This window comes from Mobula hypostoma, chromosome 16 (assembly GCF_963921235.1).
Source record: "Mobula hypostoma chromosome 16, sMobHyp1.1, whole genome shotgun sequence".
NCBI lineage: Eukaryota > Metazoa > Chordata > Chondrichthyes > Myliobatiformes > Myliobatidae > Mobula > Mobula hypostoma.
In genome coordinates, this window is record NC_086112.1 from 45,215,269 (window position 1) to 45,229,681 (window position 14,413).

The 14,413-nt window shown below is 41.8% G+C and overlaps 1 protein-coding gene across 16 annotated transcripts in view; it reads left to right on the plus strand.

The window, feature by feature from the left end:
• The window catches only part of aopep (aminopeptidase O (putative)), a 295,893-nt gene that overhangs the window by 22,507 nt on the left and 258,973 nt on the right, over nt 1-14,413 (plus strand). For all 16 annotated transcript variants that reach the window (XR_010020603.1, XR_010020602.1, XM_063068847.1 and 13 more), the window contains 2 exons: nt 9,392-9,551; nt 10,935-11,183. Coding sequence is in view for 14 of the 16 variants with exons in the window: in XM_063068847.1 (XP_062924917.1) it covers nt 9,392-9,551; nt 10,935-11,183 (409 nt within the window). In the remaining 2 variants the exon portion in view is untranslated. The remainder of the gene's footprint in view (nt 1-9,391; nt 9,552-10,934; nt 11,184-14,413) is intronic.

Here is a 14,413-nt window from a genome sequence, read left to right on the forward strand (position 1 = left end):
TGTTGTCTTGTAGCATAAACTACTGTGTATTCTCTGCCCTTAATATACCATTAAAATTGCTTAAACCCATCAGGAGATTAGAATTTTCGTTTGGACAATTTAATGTCTGAAGCAATAAGGATAGAAATAAAGGAAGTAATTAGCAGATCAGGCTGTATGTGAGGAAAGGAAAACAAGTTAATTTTACAAATAAAAACACTAATTCTTTCCACAGATGATGTCTAACCTCCTGTGTATTCCCAGCATAATTTATATTTTGGATTTCTGGTGTATCTGTCCCATTTTATTTTTGTACATCTTTGGCAACTTGTTATTAAGAGTGTATGTCAAATAACTGAAGTGTTAGTGGGGATCAAGTGGTAGAAGGCTTTTAAAAGTGAGACAGGGTCAGCACTTTTCTGTTGCAAGGGCTGAAGGATTAGGAAACCCTATTTGAGGAGGCATTTTGAGGTTCTGGTCAGGAAAAAGTAAGCATATGTCAGATATAAACGGCTGGAATCAAGGGAATTACTTAAGGGAAGTAGGAATACACAAGAGACAAATCCGGAGAGTAAACAGAGGACATGAGGTAGCTTTAGCAGATAAACTAAATGAGAATCCTATGAGATTCTATAAGTGCATAAAAGCAAAAGGGTTACTAGGAGCAGAATAAGGCCCCTTAAGGATCAATATGATTGTTTATGTGTGGAGCCGTAGTTGAAGGTTGAGGGCCTAAATGAATATTTCACGTCTGTATTTACTGTGGAGAATGGCCTGGAAGCTAGGGAGGTCAAGGAAAAGGATAGTAATCAGTTAATAAATAAGGTCCTTGGTTTATAATTAAATAATTAGGCATTGGAATAAAAATAATGAATGGTCAGTCCATGACCTCCTCTACTGTCACAATGAGGCCTTGCTCAGGTTGGAGAAGCAACGCCTTGTATTCTGTCTGGGTGGCCTTCAACCTGATGGCATGAACATTGACTTCTCAAACTTCTTGTAATAGCCCCCACCCTCCACCATTCCCCATCCCCTTTTCCCTTTCTCACCTTATCTCGTTGCCTGCCCATCTCCTCTCTTTGTTGCTCCTCCCCATTTTCTTTCCTCCATAGTTTTCTGTCCTCTCCTATTAGATTTCTCCTTCCCCAGCCCTGTATCTCTTTCACCAATCAACTTCCCAGCTCTTTACTTCACCCCTCCTCTCGGTTTCAATCATCATCTGTGGTTCTTCCTCTCCTGCCCCCACCTTCTCACTTTGACTCCTCTTTTTTTCTCCAGTCTCGTTGAAGGGTCTTGGCCTGAAGCGTCGACTGTACTCTTTTCCATAGATGCTGCCTGGCCTGCTGAGTTCCTCCAGCATTTCGTGTGTGTTGCAGTAATCATTCCTTGATGTTGTAATGTTGATTGAAGTACATAATATAAATTGAAGGAGTGGTGTGTAAAGAATTTTATCTGCGCAGATCATCGAAGTATAAAATACAGATTAAGTTCCCCTTATCTGAAATGCTTGGGGCTGAAAATGTTTTGGATTTTGGAATGTATACTGAGATAGCTTACAATCACAATTATTTCTGACTGAATTTATCTACTACCAGTAAGCAATCTTTGTCTTATGCTTGTTCATCACATTACTTGTTAAATACACCTGTTAGGGTGCATTCTCCAGTTACCTTAAAAGGTAACTGTAGCCTTCAGCCAGGAGCAGATGTCATCAGGTGGTTCCCAACCTTCACAGAGTGTTTTGACCCTTAACCAGGACACTCTCCAGTTGGTGGGCCGGCAGTGGTGGCCAAATCACTGCCCATCTGCTCCTCGCTTCCAGCTCCCCTCCTCTTGCCTACTCCAAATCCAACAAGAGGCTTGTTCTGCCTCTTCCCCCATCCTACGAGCTGCTTGTTTTTTGCTCCTTTCGTCTAGGCCCAGATCTGACAACAACCACCATGCAGATTTGGCTGGGAAACCTCTGCAGCCGACCTCCACAGGGAACAACCATGCCTGCCATCCCTTGTCTTTACACTCCTGCAGTAAGGGCTGGTACTTCAAGGCCTTTCTCTTGTGGGCCTCTTCCCATCTCTCCTCCCACGGCACAGTCAACTCAACCAGAATTATTTTCTTGTCTTCAGTTGACCACAGTGCAATGTCTGAGCGTAGGGTTGTGTGCACCACATCCGGGAACTGCCACCTCTTTCTCACATCGACCCTCATCTCCCAGGACCTGGCCGTTAGCAGCAGATTGGGCTTTGGTTGTTTGGTTACGAAAGGCCTAGCTCCCCCCTTTGATGAAGGTGATGGCCTTCCTCAAATCTGTGCCAGCCGTCCTCTTCTTGCGTCTCTCCTGCTCCAGCAAGAGCCAGAAGCACCTTATCATGGTGCCACCTATACCGTCCTTGAGTTAGAGCTGTTTTACACCCGGACAGTATATGAGCTAGTGTCCCCTTTTGACCACAGAGCTTACAGTACGGGTCCTCTCTCATCCCCCATGTGTACGGATGTAATGGTGAAGGAAGGGTGTCATACACGGATCGCAAGAGGAAGGAAATACGGAAGGGCTCCAGTCTCCATAACTCTGCCCATGAGATCTTGTGCTTAGGCAGATCCCATTTTGTCCAGGCACCCTGGGACCCTTGTTCCACTGCCTTTGACATCCGCTTCTCTTCCTCACGAATCCGTACTTCTGCCTGTATCACGTCTCGCCTGTTCCTTATGCTTGTGTTTCCCCACTTCTGGAAGTGAACTGAGCTGAGGCCTTGCTGCCCGACGCAGGGGTTGCCGATGATATCTCGCAGCTTCAGAGAACACACTGCCTGCTCCACAGATGCGTTGGCTGCCCACTTGCGCCCAGATCTGGTTGCAACACCTGCTTGCTTTACCAAGACATCATTGGAATCTCTCAAGCTTAATAAAGCTCTGCATTTTGCCACCTTGAATTCCTCCACAACAAATGGCAGGGGAAGCTGCTGTTGCCCAGAACGAATGTAGAGGCCCACTGAAGAGAAGCTTGGGGGAACTCCCAACCATCTCCGCAGGTGCTTGTTGCTTTTCCTCTCGATGCCCTCTACAACAGTCATGGGGAACTCATAAAGTGTGAAGAGCCAGAGAAGCCTGGGCAGAATGCCGTACTGGTACAGTCAGGTCTTGAATTTACCCGGACGTCCGGATTTGTCGATCTTCTTCAGCCATTCGTCTGTCTGCTTCACAGCACTGGTGGCATTGGCCCCATCTGTCAGTGACACATTAAACTACTTCCCCAAGCATTTTATCGGTTTATCTTCGATGGAAGGGTTGACCTCACCCTGAACGTGGAGGCTAAACTTGCTAGTAACTTTGCCCTTTCTGATCACCATGCACCTGGACTTCTTGGCCTTGAAGGACATCCTCGCCCAAGTGGCTACATTACCCAGGGTTTCCAATACCCCTCTTGCTTGGACATGCGACACAGTTGTAATTGTGATGTCGTCCATGAACCCCCGTAGAGCTGGCTGAACAATGTCTGACTCCAGAGTCAGGCCGCGGGTTACATCTTCTGCTGCAGATCAGCAGGTTTAGTCCCATAATAAATAAGATGGGGGAGATGGTGCACCCTGTTGGAATCCCCTTCTGGAGGTCCTGCCAACTAGTTGTGAAATGAGCTGATGTAAATCTGAGTTTGAATCCTCCTAGGTAGCTGGTGATCATGTCTCGAATAGCCACTGGGATGTAGTAGTGGTCGAGTCCTTCTAGGATGAGGTCATGTGGAATAGACCCTTGGGCGTTCGCGAGGTCTAACCAGACAACTGTTAGGTCGCCTTTTTTCTGCTTGGCCTCATGGATAAAAATGGCTTATCATTGAGGTGTGTTCCAGACACCCCGAAAGGCCTGGAATACCGCCTTTCTGGATGGATGTGTTGATATAGCAGTTCTGCGTCATGTAAGAAGTCAGCCTTCTTGCGAGCACAGAAAAGAAAACCTTACATTCCACACCCAGGAGAGAAATTGTCCTAAACTGGGCAATTATGGAAGAAACCTCTTCCTTTGGAAAAAAGCATCCCTCTGCCAATTTCCAACTCGATGGAATAGTACCTTTGGCCCAGATCTTTCTCATGACCTTCCACAACCTCCGAAGAAGTTTTGGGCATTTCTTATACACCTTATAAGGTATGCCGCTTGGGCCTGGGGCAGCTGATGCTTCAGCTTTCCGGATGATGTCCTGGATTTCCTGCCATGTAGGCTCCTTCACATTCAGCTCAATTGATGGATTTTCCGGTCTACGCACAGCCCGATTGGTTCCTAGTCCCTGACCCCTCCGTGGGTCGCTGTGTGCCTCCCGCAGGAACTCTACCTCTGGCTTCGAGCTGGATAGTATACCAGATTTTTGTTAGCTGAGAAGAGTCCTGGTGAAGCTAAATGGATCTCTCACAAACTGCACTCGCCTTTTCTCTTTCTTCCTTCTTTGCTATCGCAGATGTTCCGCCCTCTGGAGTTTGCACAGCTTTTCCTGCAGCATACTGGTTAGGTCCTTGATACCTTCTTTTTCGGCCGGTGAGCTGGTTTTAAACCTCTTGTTGAGCGCCTTTAATTCGCCTCTCAAGCGACGAATCTCTGTTTCCCTCCTATTTGGTTGTCGCGGTAACTCCGGCTGGCCTTTCCACTCCGTTGGGCCAAATCGTTCCTTAGCTAGATTGTACGTTATGGCCGTGAGTGAGCTGATCTTTCTGTGTACTGGACCTGCTAAGGCAACTTCCAGGATGCCATCTAGATCATCATCGAACTGCATCCAGGCGACATTGTCTGATGATCTAGGCCATTTGATCCTGTCTTTCCTTGACAAATGGATTGGGGTAGCCGAAGAGGAACCTACTAGGTCTGTTGTTCGGTGCTGAGGCGCCTCAGGTGCGGAGAGATCTTCAGCTCAGTGGGGTGCTTCCTGGCTGGAATTCCCCTTCGTCTCACCGGACACTAACTCTTTGCGCTGCACGTGGGTCACCATTGATCCACATCTAGACTTGCTCTGGTGTATCTTGAGCCCTCTGATGTTTTTGCAGACTTTCCCGCAACGACACCTTACCGTGAATTTCTCTCCGGTCAGTGTTGTTTGCTTTAGCTTCCTTGTAGTCGTGTTTCCTGTCCTGGCCGTTGCTGGTATGACCGTCCTGTTGAGTCTGTCATCCTCTCCCCCCCTCTCGGGAGTCTCTGGGGGTATTGCTCTTCGTGTCCGGTCGTAGCCTTGTGATCCCATGCCAGTCTTTCCTGGAGGTCAGCTGTCTCTCCAGCGTCACCAACCTTCCTCAGTTGCCATCCAGTCTTTCCTGGAAGCCACTGGTACAAACCAGAGATTACTTGTTACACACACCTGTTAGAGTGCATTCTCCAGTTACCTTGTACTTAACAGAAAAAAATCTTACGTATTGTTAATATGATGGAAATATATAATGTGTCCAGAGTAACAAAAGCAGCACAACAGCATCAGGAGAGAATACCTGAATCAGCTTATGAACAACACAAACGATGGCAGGCTTTCAGTCTGCACCTACAATGCCGTGTTTTGATTGGAAGGTTACAGTACACTGCATCTTTGAGCCTGGATGAGTATGACACAGTTGTCACTGACTTCATTAAAACCTGTGTAGATGAGTGTGTGCCAATGAAAACTTACTGTACATTTCCAAACCAAAAGCTGTGGACGAACCAGGAGGTTCCTAGTCTGCTGAGGGCTAGCACATTTAAGTCTAGCAACTTGGGTCTGTACAAGAAAACCAGGTGTGACTTGCGGGGAGCTATTTCAAGAGCTAAGAAACAGTCCTGAGAGAGGTTAGAGGGGATGTCGGATGCACACCAACTCTGGCATTGCTTCATACAAGGCAAAACCCAACATCATGAATCACAGTGAAGCAGTGCCTCACTTCCAGATGAGCTCAATGTCATCTATGCTCATTTTGAGGTGGAGAACAAAACTACAGCTATGAGCATCCCTGTAGCATGCTGTGGCCCTGTGACCTCTGTCTTGGAGGCCTACGTCAGGCTGTCTTTCAGGAGGGTGAGCCCTTGCAAGGCAGCAGGCTGTGATGGAGTACCTGGTAAGGCTCTGAAAACTTGTGCCAACCAACTGGCGGGGGTATTCAAAGACATTCTTAATCTTTCATTGCTACAGTTGGAAGTTCCCACCTGCTTCAAAAGGGCAATAATTATATCAGGGACCAGGAAGAGCAGTGTAAGCTGCCTTAATGACTGTCATCCAGTAGCACTCAGGTCTACAGTCATGAAATGCTTTGAGAGCTTGGTATAGCTAGAATCAACTCCTGCCTCAGTAAGGACCTTGATCTGCTGGAAGTTGCCTATCATCACAATAGGTCAATGGTAGACACGACCTCAATGGGTCTTCATGAAGCCTTCTATCACCTGGACAGCACAAATAACTATGTCAGGATGCTGTTTATTGACTATAGCTCAGTGTTCAACACAGTCATTCCTACAGTCCTGATCAAAAGGCTACAGAACCTGGGCCTCTGTACATTCCTCTACAATTGGATCATCAACTTCCTAACCAGAAGACCATCATCTGTGGGATTGGAAATAACATCTCCACCTCTCTGACAATCAGTGGGATGTGTGCCTTGCCCACTGCTCTCCTTTCTATACTCATGACTGTGTGGCTAGGCATAGCTCAAATGCCATTTAGAAACTTGCTGATGATACAGCCATTATTGGCAGAATCTCAGAAGGTGATGAGAGGGCATACAGGAACAAGATATACCAGCTGGTTGAGTGGTGTCAATGCAACAACCTAGCACTCAACGTCAGCAAGACCAAAGAGCTGATTGTGGATTTCAGAAAGAGTAAGATGAGGGAACACAAACAAATCTTCATAGAGGGATCAGAAGCAGAGAGATTGTGCGATCTCAAGTTCCTGGGTGTCAATATCTCTGACAACCTAACCTGGTTGGAACATATTGATGCAGCTATAAGGAAGACTAGACAGTGGCTATTTTTCATTAGGAGTTTGAGGAGATTTGCGTTGTCAACTAAAACACTCAAAAACTTGTACAGATGTACTGTAGAGAGTACTCTGACCGGCTGTATCACCGTGTGGTATGGGGGCGCTACTGCACAGGATTGAAGTAAGTTGCTGAAAGTTGTAAAGTTAGTCAGCTCCATCATGGGTACTAGCATCTGTAGTATCCAAGAAATCTTCAAAGAGCGGTGCCTCAGGAAGGACCATCATCAAGGACCCCCACCACTCAGGATATGCCCTCTTCTCATTGCTACAGGTAGGAAGGAGGTACAGAAGCCTGAAGACAAACACTCAGCGATTCAGGGATGTCTTATCCCTCTCTGTCATCTGATTCCTAAATGGACATTGAACCCATAAACACTACCTCACTACTTATTCATTTATTTCTGTTTTTGGACTACTTATTGTAAAATAACTATTTAATGTACATATATATTACATTGAAATATATATGTGTACACACACACACACACACTTAATGTAATTCCGTTCTTTTTTCTATATTTGTCATGTATTCATTGTACTGCTGCCACAAAACTAACAAATTTTATGACATATGCCAGTGATTCTGATTTGTAAAGTTGTACATAAGGTATAAAAGCAATCAGCATTGTAGGTTTGTTCTGGTGTTAGATTTTCACCAGCGATAATCATGGCAAACTCATCAATTAATTTATCTGCTGTTTTGTGATCAGCAGATGCTTTATCATCACAAATATTTGGAAAAGATGTATTTTACAACATTGGAAAGAGCTTAATGCTCCAACTACCTTTTTTTGGTTTTCTCAGACGATTTTATGTTTGAATTTGGAGAAAATTAGAAGTAACCTTTATGATTCTTCATTTAAATTTGAACAGATTTGGGGACCTTTTATTCGATATTTTCATTTAATGTAATATTTACCCTTCTTGTTTTTTTTTTCACTGTTTTTAATTGAGGTCGGGATTGAGGACGTGATTTTAAGTTTAACTCTGTTTGGTTTCAAGTTAGCCCATTGCTTTGCCTTGCTTTTAGTTAGTTGCACGGTGGGTTTTTTTTTGGGGTTTTTTTTTCTTTTTTTCCATTGATATATATAAAATTTAGTATACTATTATGTTATCTTGGTTTCTTATGTTTAAATTACATTGTTTGTAGTTTTTTTTGGTATTGATACCTTTTGGAATTTTATTATACTTTAACATTGTATTAATGTTTATATGGCTTACCTTTTTTGTATACTTACTCAATAAAAAGATTTAAAAAGGAAAGGACAAATATTTAAAAATTTTAAATCGTGCCTTTTGTTAAATTTCTGCAGCTAACCTGCTGAATATTCGCAATTACCTTCAATTTTCAGTTTGTCATGATAGATCTTTGCCTGTTTCATGATCAACATACTGTTAAGTGGCATATGTTCTCCCTGATGCTGACAAATCCACTCTTTCAATGCATGAATGGGATCTTCATTTCTCGCTCTATGCAGTGTATTTCTATTTTTCATTAACTTCTGTTCATTACAACCGTGAGGTCACTTCTCAGAACTGTCTGTGGAGTTTTCCATCTGTAATGTCATGTCAGTGCTCAACAAAACCTCAAATTTTGGAGGTTTTTAGATTTTGGATATTTGGATAATGGGTACTCAACTTGTATTGCAAAATCTGTATGGGATAAATATAGAGGCAAGCACTACATCCAACAATAACAAAATATCAATTAAGCACCTGGGACATTCTTGAAAGGTAGTGGATTTGGCCCAATACATCACAGGTAAAGCCTGCCCAACCATTGACCACATCTACATGAAACGCTATCATAAGAAAGCAGTATCCATCATCAGAGATCCCCACCACCCAGGTCATGCTGTATTCTCACTGCTACCATCAGATAGAAGGTACAAGAGCCTCAGGACTCACACCACCAGGTTCAAGAACAGTTACTACCCCCCACCTATCGCTTGCCCCATCATTGAAATGTTCCTACAACCAACAATCTCACTTTAAGGACTCTTTTATCTCATGTTCTCATTATTTTTAGTTATTTATTTATACTTGCATTTGCGCAGTTTCTTGTCTTCTGCACTCTAGTTGATCTTCAATTGATCCTGTTACAGTTACTATTCTATAGATTTGCTGAGTACACCCACAGGAAAATGAATCTTAGAGTTGTATATGTTGACTTATAAGTACTTTGATAATTAAATTTACTTTGAACTTTGAACCTTATTCTAGCTTTATGTTCCTATATTTCTAGCTGTGTCTTTAATGTAAGATTATTCTTGGTCTTAGAAGAAAAGCTGGAGTTAAATTGTGATGGAAATGAGTTGAGTGTAATATTTGTTGGTTCGATACAGTATATTTTTTGGCATTTTTTAGTGAAATAGTAAAATAAAATTGTGAAAGCTTTGGACATTATCAAACACTGAAGTTGCATTTTTTTCATTCTAGCTTTCTCAAAATGGTTCTATTATGTGACCATGCCAATGCCAGCATCTACTTTCACTCTTGCTGTTGGATTCTGGCTTGAAGTTAAACATGAACACACTTTTGAATCCCACTTGCAAAGTCCATTATCCTCATCTTCAAACTTTATAAATGAAAACCCCAGGTTTGTATTTTAGTTTCCTACAATTAAATTACACTCAAGTCTCTTTAATGGAAAATATGGGATACTTCCTTCATATATTGCTTAGATATCAACATGAGTATTTTGCTATATTGTTAGGGAAAGGAAATCTGGTTGTGGCAGTAGTTTACACCTTTTAACTAAAAACTCAAAATTGGCTAGTTGGGGCGAGGTCTGAATTTGAAAGAAAAAGTGCCATGATCTTCACTTCTATTGCTATTCTTCATTCCTTCTCAATGCTTTTCTCATACTTCTCAGGACCCTGAACACAACATCTCAAAATTCTGAGTTATCCGCTCTCGCAACTCTATATTTGAACCCTCTCATTGTGAATTCTGAGCTACCCAAAATCCAGATTGAAATTTTGTTTATAGTGATTGTTGTTAATCTCAAGTGATTAACACAGTAAAACATGCTCCCCTGTTTCATAAGCTCTCCTTTGTTGTCTACCTCCATAATGTTGCTTTTATGTGTTTCCAACATAACCATGCATTTTCACCACAACTTTCTGTGATTCATGTAGATTTTCTTGTCCTTTGGTTGTGGGCATAGCTGGCAAGGTTTTATTATCCATCCCTGTTTGCACCTTGAATTGAGTGATTGGATAGCCATTTCTGAAGGCAGTTAAGAATCAACCATGTACACGGGACTAGTGTCATGTAAGGACCGGGGTGAGAATGGAAGATATCCTTCTGTGAAAGACATAATTCAAAAAGTTAAGTTTTTACACCAGTACAGTAAATTCAATGACACCATTACGATTGCTCACTTTTTATTCCAAATTGATTTAGTTTAAACTCTCCATTTGCCAAGATGGTTTTAGTACAAAATCTATGGATACAAGTACAGCAACTAACCCCTATTTCACTGTAATTCCACTTAATTGAACACAAATTTTCATTATGTGTTTCCGTTCTCTTTTCATTTTGTATATTGGTCCTGGTTGACATTGCCCAGTGGCATGCAGTGTTTTTCCATTTGCTTGTCCACACCTGTGGTCTTCATGATTAGCAGCTCAGCTGTCTCTCCAACATAAGAATTTTCTCCACTGCATTCTTGGGAATTCAGGGCAATTGTCTCAGGCCTCATCCTGAACTCTGCATCCTGCTACTTCTTTCGGTCCCCTTCCTCAAAGTATGCTCAGGCTTCAGTGGTCAGTATAGACCTTTTGTGTGATGTTTAATCTGGAGCGGACTTTAAAACCCTATGCCTCACTTTGTTGATTTCCTTTGTGAGTAATTTGACTGTCCTATAACTGATTTTCAGTGCTATTATTCAGCTTCTGAATAATTTAAAAATATTATTTAGTATTATTTCTTTTTGCATATTATCATGTCATCTTGCATTCTATTTTTTTATTTCTAGTGTTTCCATGACAACCTGTGATCATCCAGCCTATCCATGTCGTTTCCAAAATCCTCTTGCCCAAGTCCAGGATTGTATTCCTCACCGAGTCTTTGCTCCGGATAGTCTGAAATTAAGAAGCCAGGAGTTTCTGCTTCCTCTGTTAGCTCAGTGCCTTCCTGCAGCTTGTTGTATTCTCGGCACTCATCCTTTCTGCAGGGTCGATGTACTGGTTGTTCCTGCTGGTTTTTCTAGTCTGGGAATGGCTAGGTAAGTTTATTTCTGCCATAACCTAATTGCTGTTAAGTTAGGGCTTTCTGCTTCTTTTTATTTTTGTGTTAAAAATTGAATTTAAATTATTTATATTGAATGCCATCTCCAAGGCAAATTTCAGCTCATAATTGATGGTTTTTTATTTAAAAATTCATAAAGCACTTCTGATATTACACATTGTTGGATAAGGAATTCTACAAGGTTTATCATATTTGCTTTCAATTCAATCATGAGAGTATCTCTGAGTGTGTTCAATGAAATTTGATGAGTTCCAATAATAACTTGAAGTAAATTGGTTTATTGTTCTCATATGTATCGCGGTACGATTAAAAGCTTTGTTCTGCATGCCATTTATACAAATCTTTTCATCACATCAGTGCATTGAGGTAGTACACAGGTAAAACAATATCGGGATGCAGATTAAAGTCATAGTTATAGAGAAAATGTAATGCAGGTATGCAATTATGTTCAAGGCCATAATGAGGTAGATTGTGAGGTCATGAATCCACCTTATTGTACAAAGGCACCGTCCGGTAGTTTTATAACAGCAGGATAGAAGCTGTCCTTGAAACTGGTGGCATGTGCTTTCAGGCTTCTGTATCTGCTGCCCATTGCGAGGAGGGAGAAGAGAGAAATAAACAGTTTTCGTGTGATATTAAGAATGTGTTGCAATCATTCCAATAAGCTATTTACTTAATGGCTTTTTAAAAATCTAATTATAATTGATCTATTAGTGCTTAATGTGGAGATTTAGTGGAAAGTGGTAAAAGAATGCTGCAAACAGGAAGAGGTTTTTGTGTAAAAATATGATAGCTTTTATCATTAGTCACAGCAGCTCTTTTATATGAGCATTTTGCGTTCAAAAATTTATTTATTAACTTGCACATCACATTTTCAAAGCTGGTCAGTTATATCTAACCATTGACAAAGAATGATTAAGGCTCTTTCAGAGAACAATGCCACCATCTTCTCTCTTTTCCTCTTTTTAATTGCCAGCAATTTTTCATTTGCTTTTGTTTCAAAATTTCATTCTGTCCCCAGATATCAATTACTGTTTCAAGTGTTTGTTGCCTTTGGTTAACAGGAAATTGAAGATAACTTAAGTGGGAAGTTAAGGTAATTAGTGCACTGTTCTCAAATCTTCCATCCAGTGGATTAAAGATCAAGTTTTTAACACATTCAATTATCCTGTGGTCTACACAAGAATACTACATGAAATTCACAGAACACATTTTCTGACTGTTCGGCAATGGATTGCCCAGATTTATCAATCTGAATGTCATTTAATGGCGCTCCCACACAAAATAGGAGTGATTTGTGACATTACAGCAGTGGCTGAGAAGTGCTCTAGGATGAATGGAAAGCAGTTCAGTTCTTGAAAAACCTATCCAATTACTTTCCTAACTATTTGTGTACTTCACTTCATACCTGTCCATCATCTCCTTCTGATGTTCCTCCCCCTTCCCTTTCTTCCGTGGTCTTCTGTCAGATTCTTTCCTATCAGATTCCCCCTTCTCTAGCCCTTTATCCCTTTCACCAATCAACTTCCCAGCTCTTCACTTCACCTCCTCCCCTCTCATGTTTCACCTATCACTCACCACCTCGTACTTCTTCCTCACCCCTCCCCACCTTCTTAGTCTGACTCCTTCTCCCTTCCTTTCTGGCCCTGATGAAGGGTCTGGGCCCGAAACATTGACTGTACTCTTTTCCATAGATGCTTCCTGGCCTGCTGAGTTCCTCCAGCATTTTGTGTGTGTTGCTTGGATTTCCAGCATCTGAAGATTTTCTCCTGTTTGTGAAACTATTTGTATATGTTTTTCCAGTCTTTATTTTCTTTTCGGCTATTATTTTGTTGTCCTGGAGTGATAGGTCAGATTTAGAATTGTACTGTTGCTCTGCCCCAGGGCTGCAGCAATATGGAAAAAATGCATGTCTCGACTTAGGATAATTATTGCTGAAGTTATAGAAAGTATTTCTGAAGGCTGTAGAAGGCCGCGAGTACCCAACCTACGCCCAAACCCAGTTTTATTTATGTGGCTGAGGTCAGTATGTAGGTGTAGTACACCCTTTTCCCTTTGCTTTGACTACAATGACATTATTCTTTTGTTGTAGTAGGATTTAGTTATAACTGTGGAGTTTAGCTGTTGGTGCTGAGTTAAAAGTTTATTGGTCAATCTCTGTACTAGAATTTAAATGTGTAAACTTGGCTGACCCTTGAGATTCACTTAATGGTTTGGCTCTATTCAGATCTTACTGAATTTTCTGATGTTTAAACATTATTCCCAACACAGAAAGGTTGACTTGGCTCACTTGCAATTAATGTATTTAACCTAGAAACTAGAGACACCGTCTCCCATGGAACAGTCTTAGATTCCGAATCAGGTTTAATATCACTGGCATATATCATGAAATTTGTTGTACTGCAGCAGTAGTACACTGCAATACAGAATAATAAAAAGCAACTACAAATTACAATAGGAAGAATTTATGTAAAAATAAATAAGTAGTGCAAAAAGAGAGAGAAAAGATAGTGTTCATGGGTTCATTGTCCGTTCAGAAATCTGATGGCAGAGGGGAAGAAGCTGTTCCTGAATCTTTGATTGTGTACCGTCAGGCTCCTGTACCACCTCCTTCATGGTAGCAATGAGAAGAAGATGTGTTCTGGATGGTGGGAGTCCTTGATAATGGATGCCACCATTTTGAGACATTGTCTTTTGAAGATGCCCTCCATGCTGGGGAGGCTGGTGCCCATGATGGAGCTGGCTGAGTTAACAACTTTCTGCAGCTTTTTCCAATCCTGTGCTGAGGCCCCTCCATACCAGATGGTGATGCAGGCAGTTAGAATGCTCTCCACGGTACATCTGTAGAAATTTGTGAGTCTTTGAAGACAGATCAAATCTCCCCAGGCTCCTAATGAAATGTAGCTGTTATCGTGTCTTTGTCATTACGTCAATATGAAGAGCCCAGGATAGTTCCTCAGATGCTGACACCCAGGAACTTGAAACTACTCACCATTTCCACTGATAATCCCTCAATGAAGGCTGGTGTGTGCTTCCTTGACTTCCCTTTCCTGAAATCCACAGTCAATTCCTTGGTCTTACTGATGTTGAGTGCAAGGTTGTTGTTACAACACCACTCAACCAGCTGATCAATCTTGCTCCTGTACCTCATCACCACCTGAAATTCTGACAACAATAGTTGTGTCGTCAGCAAATTTGTAGATGGCA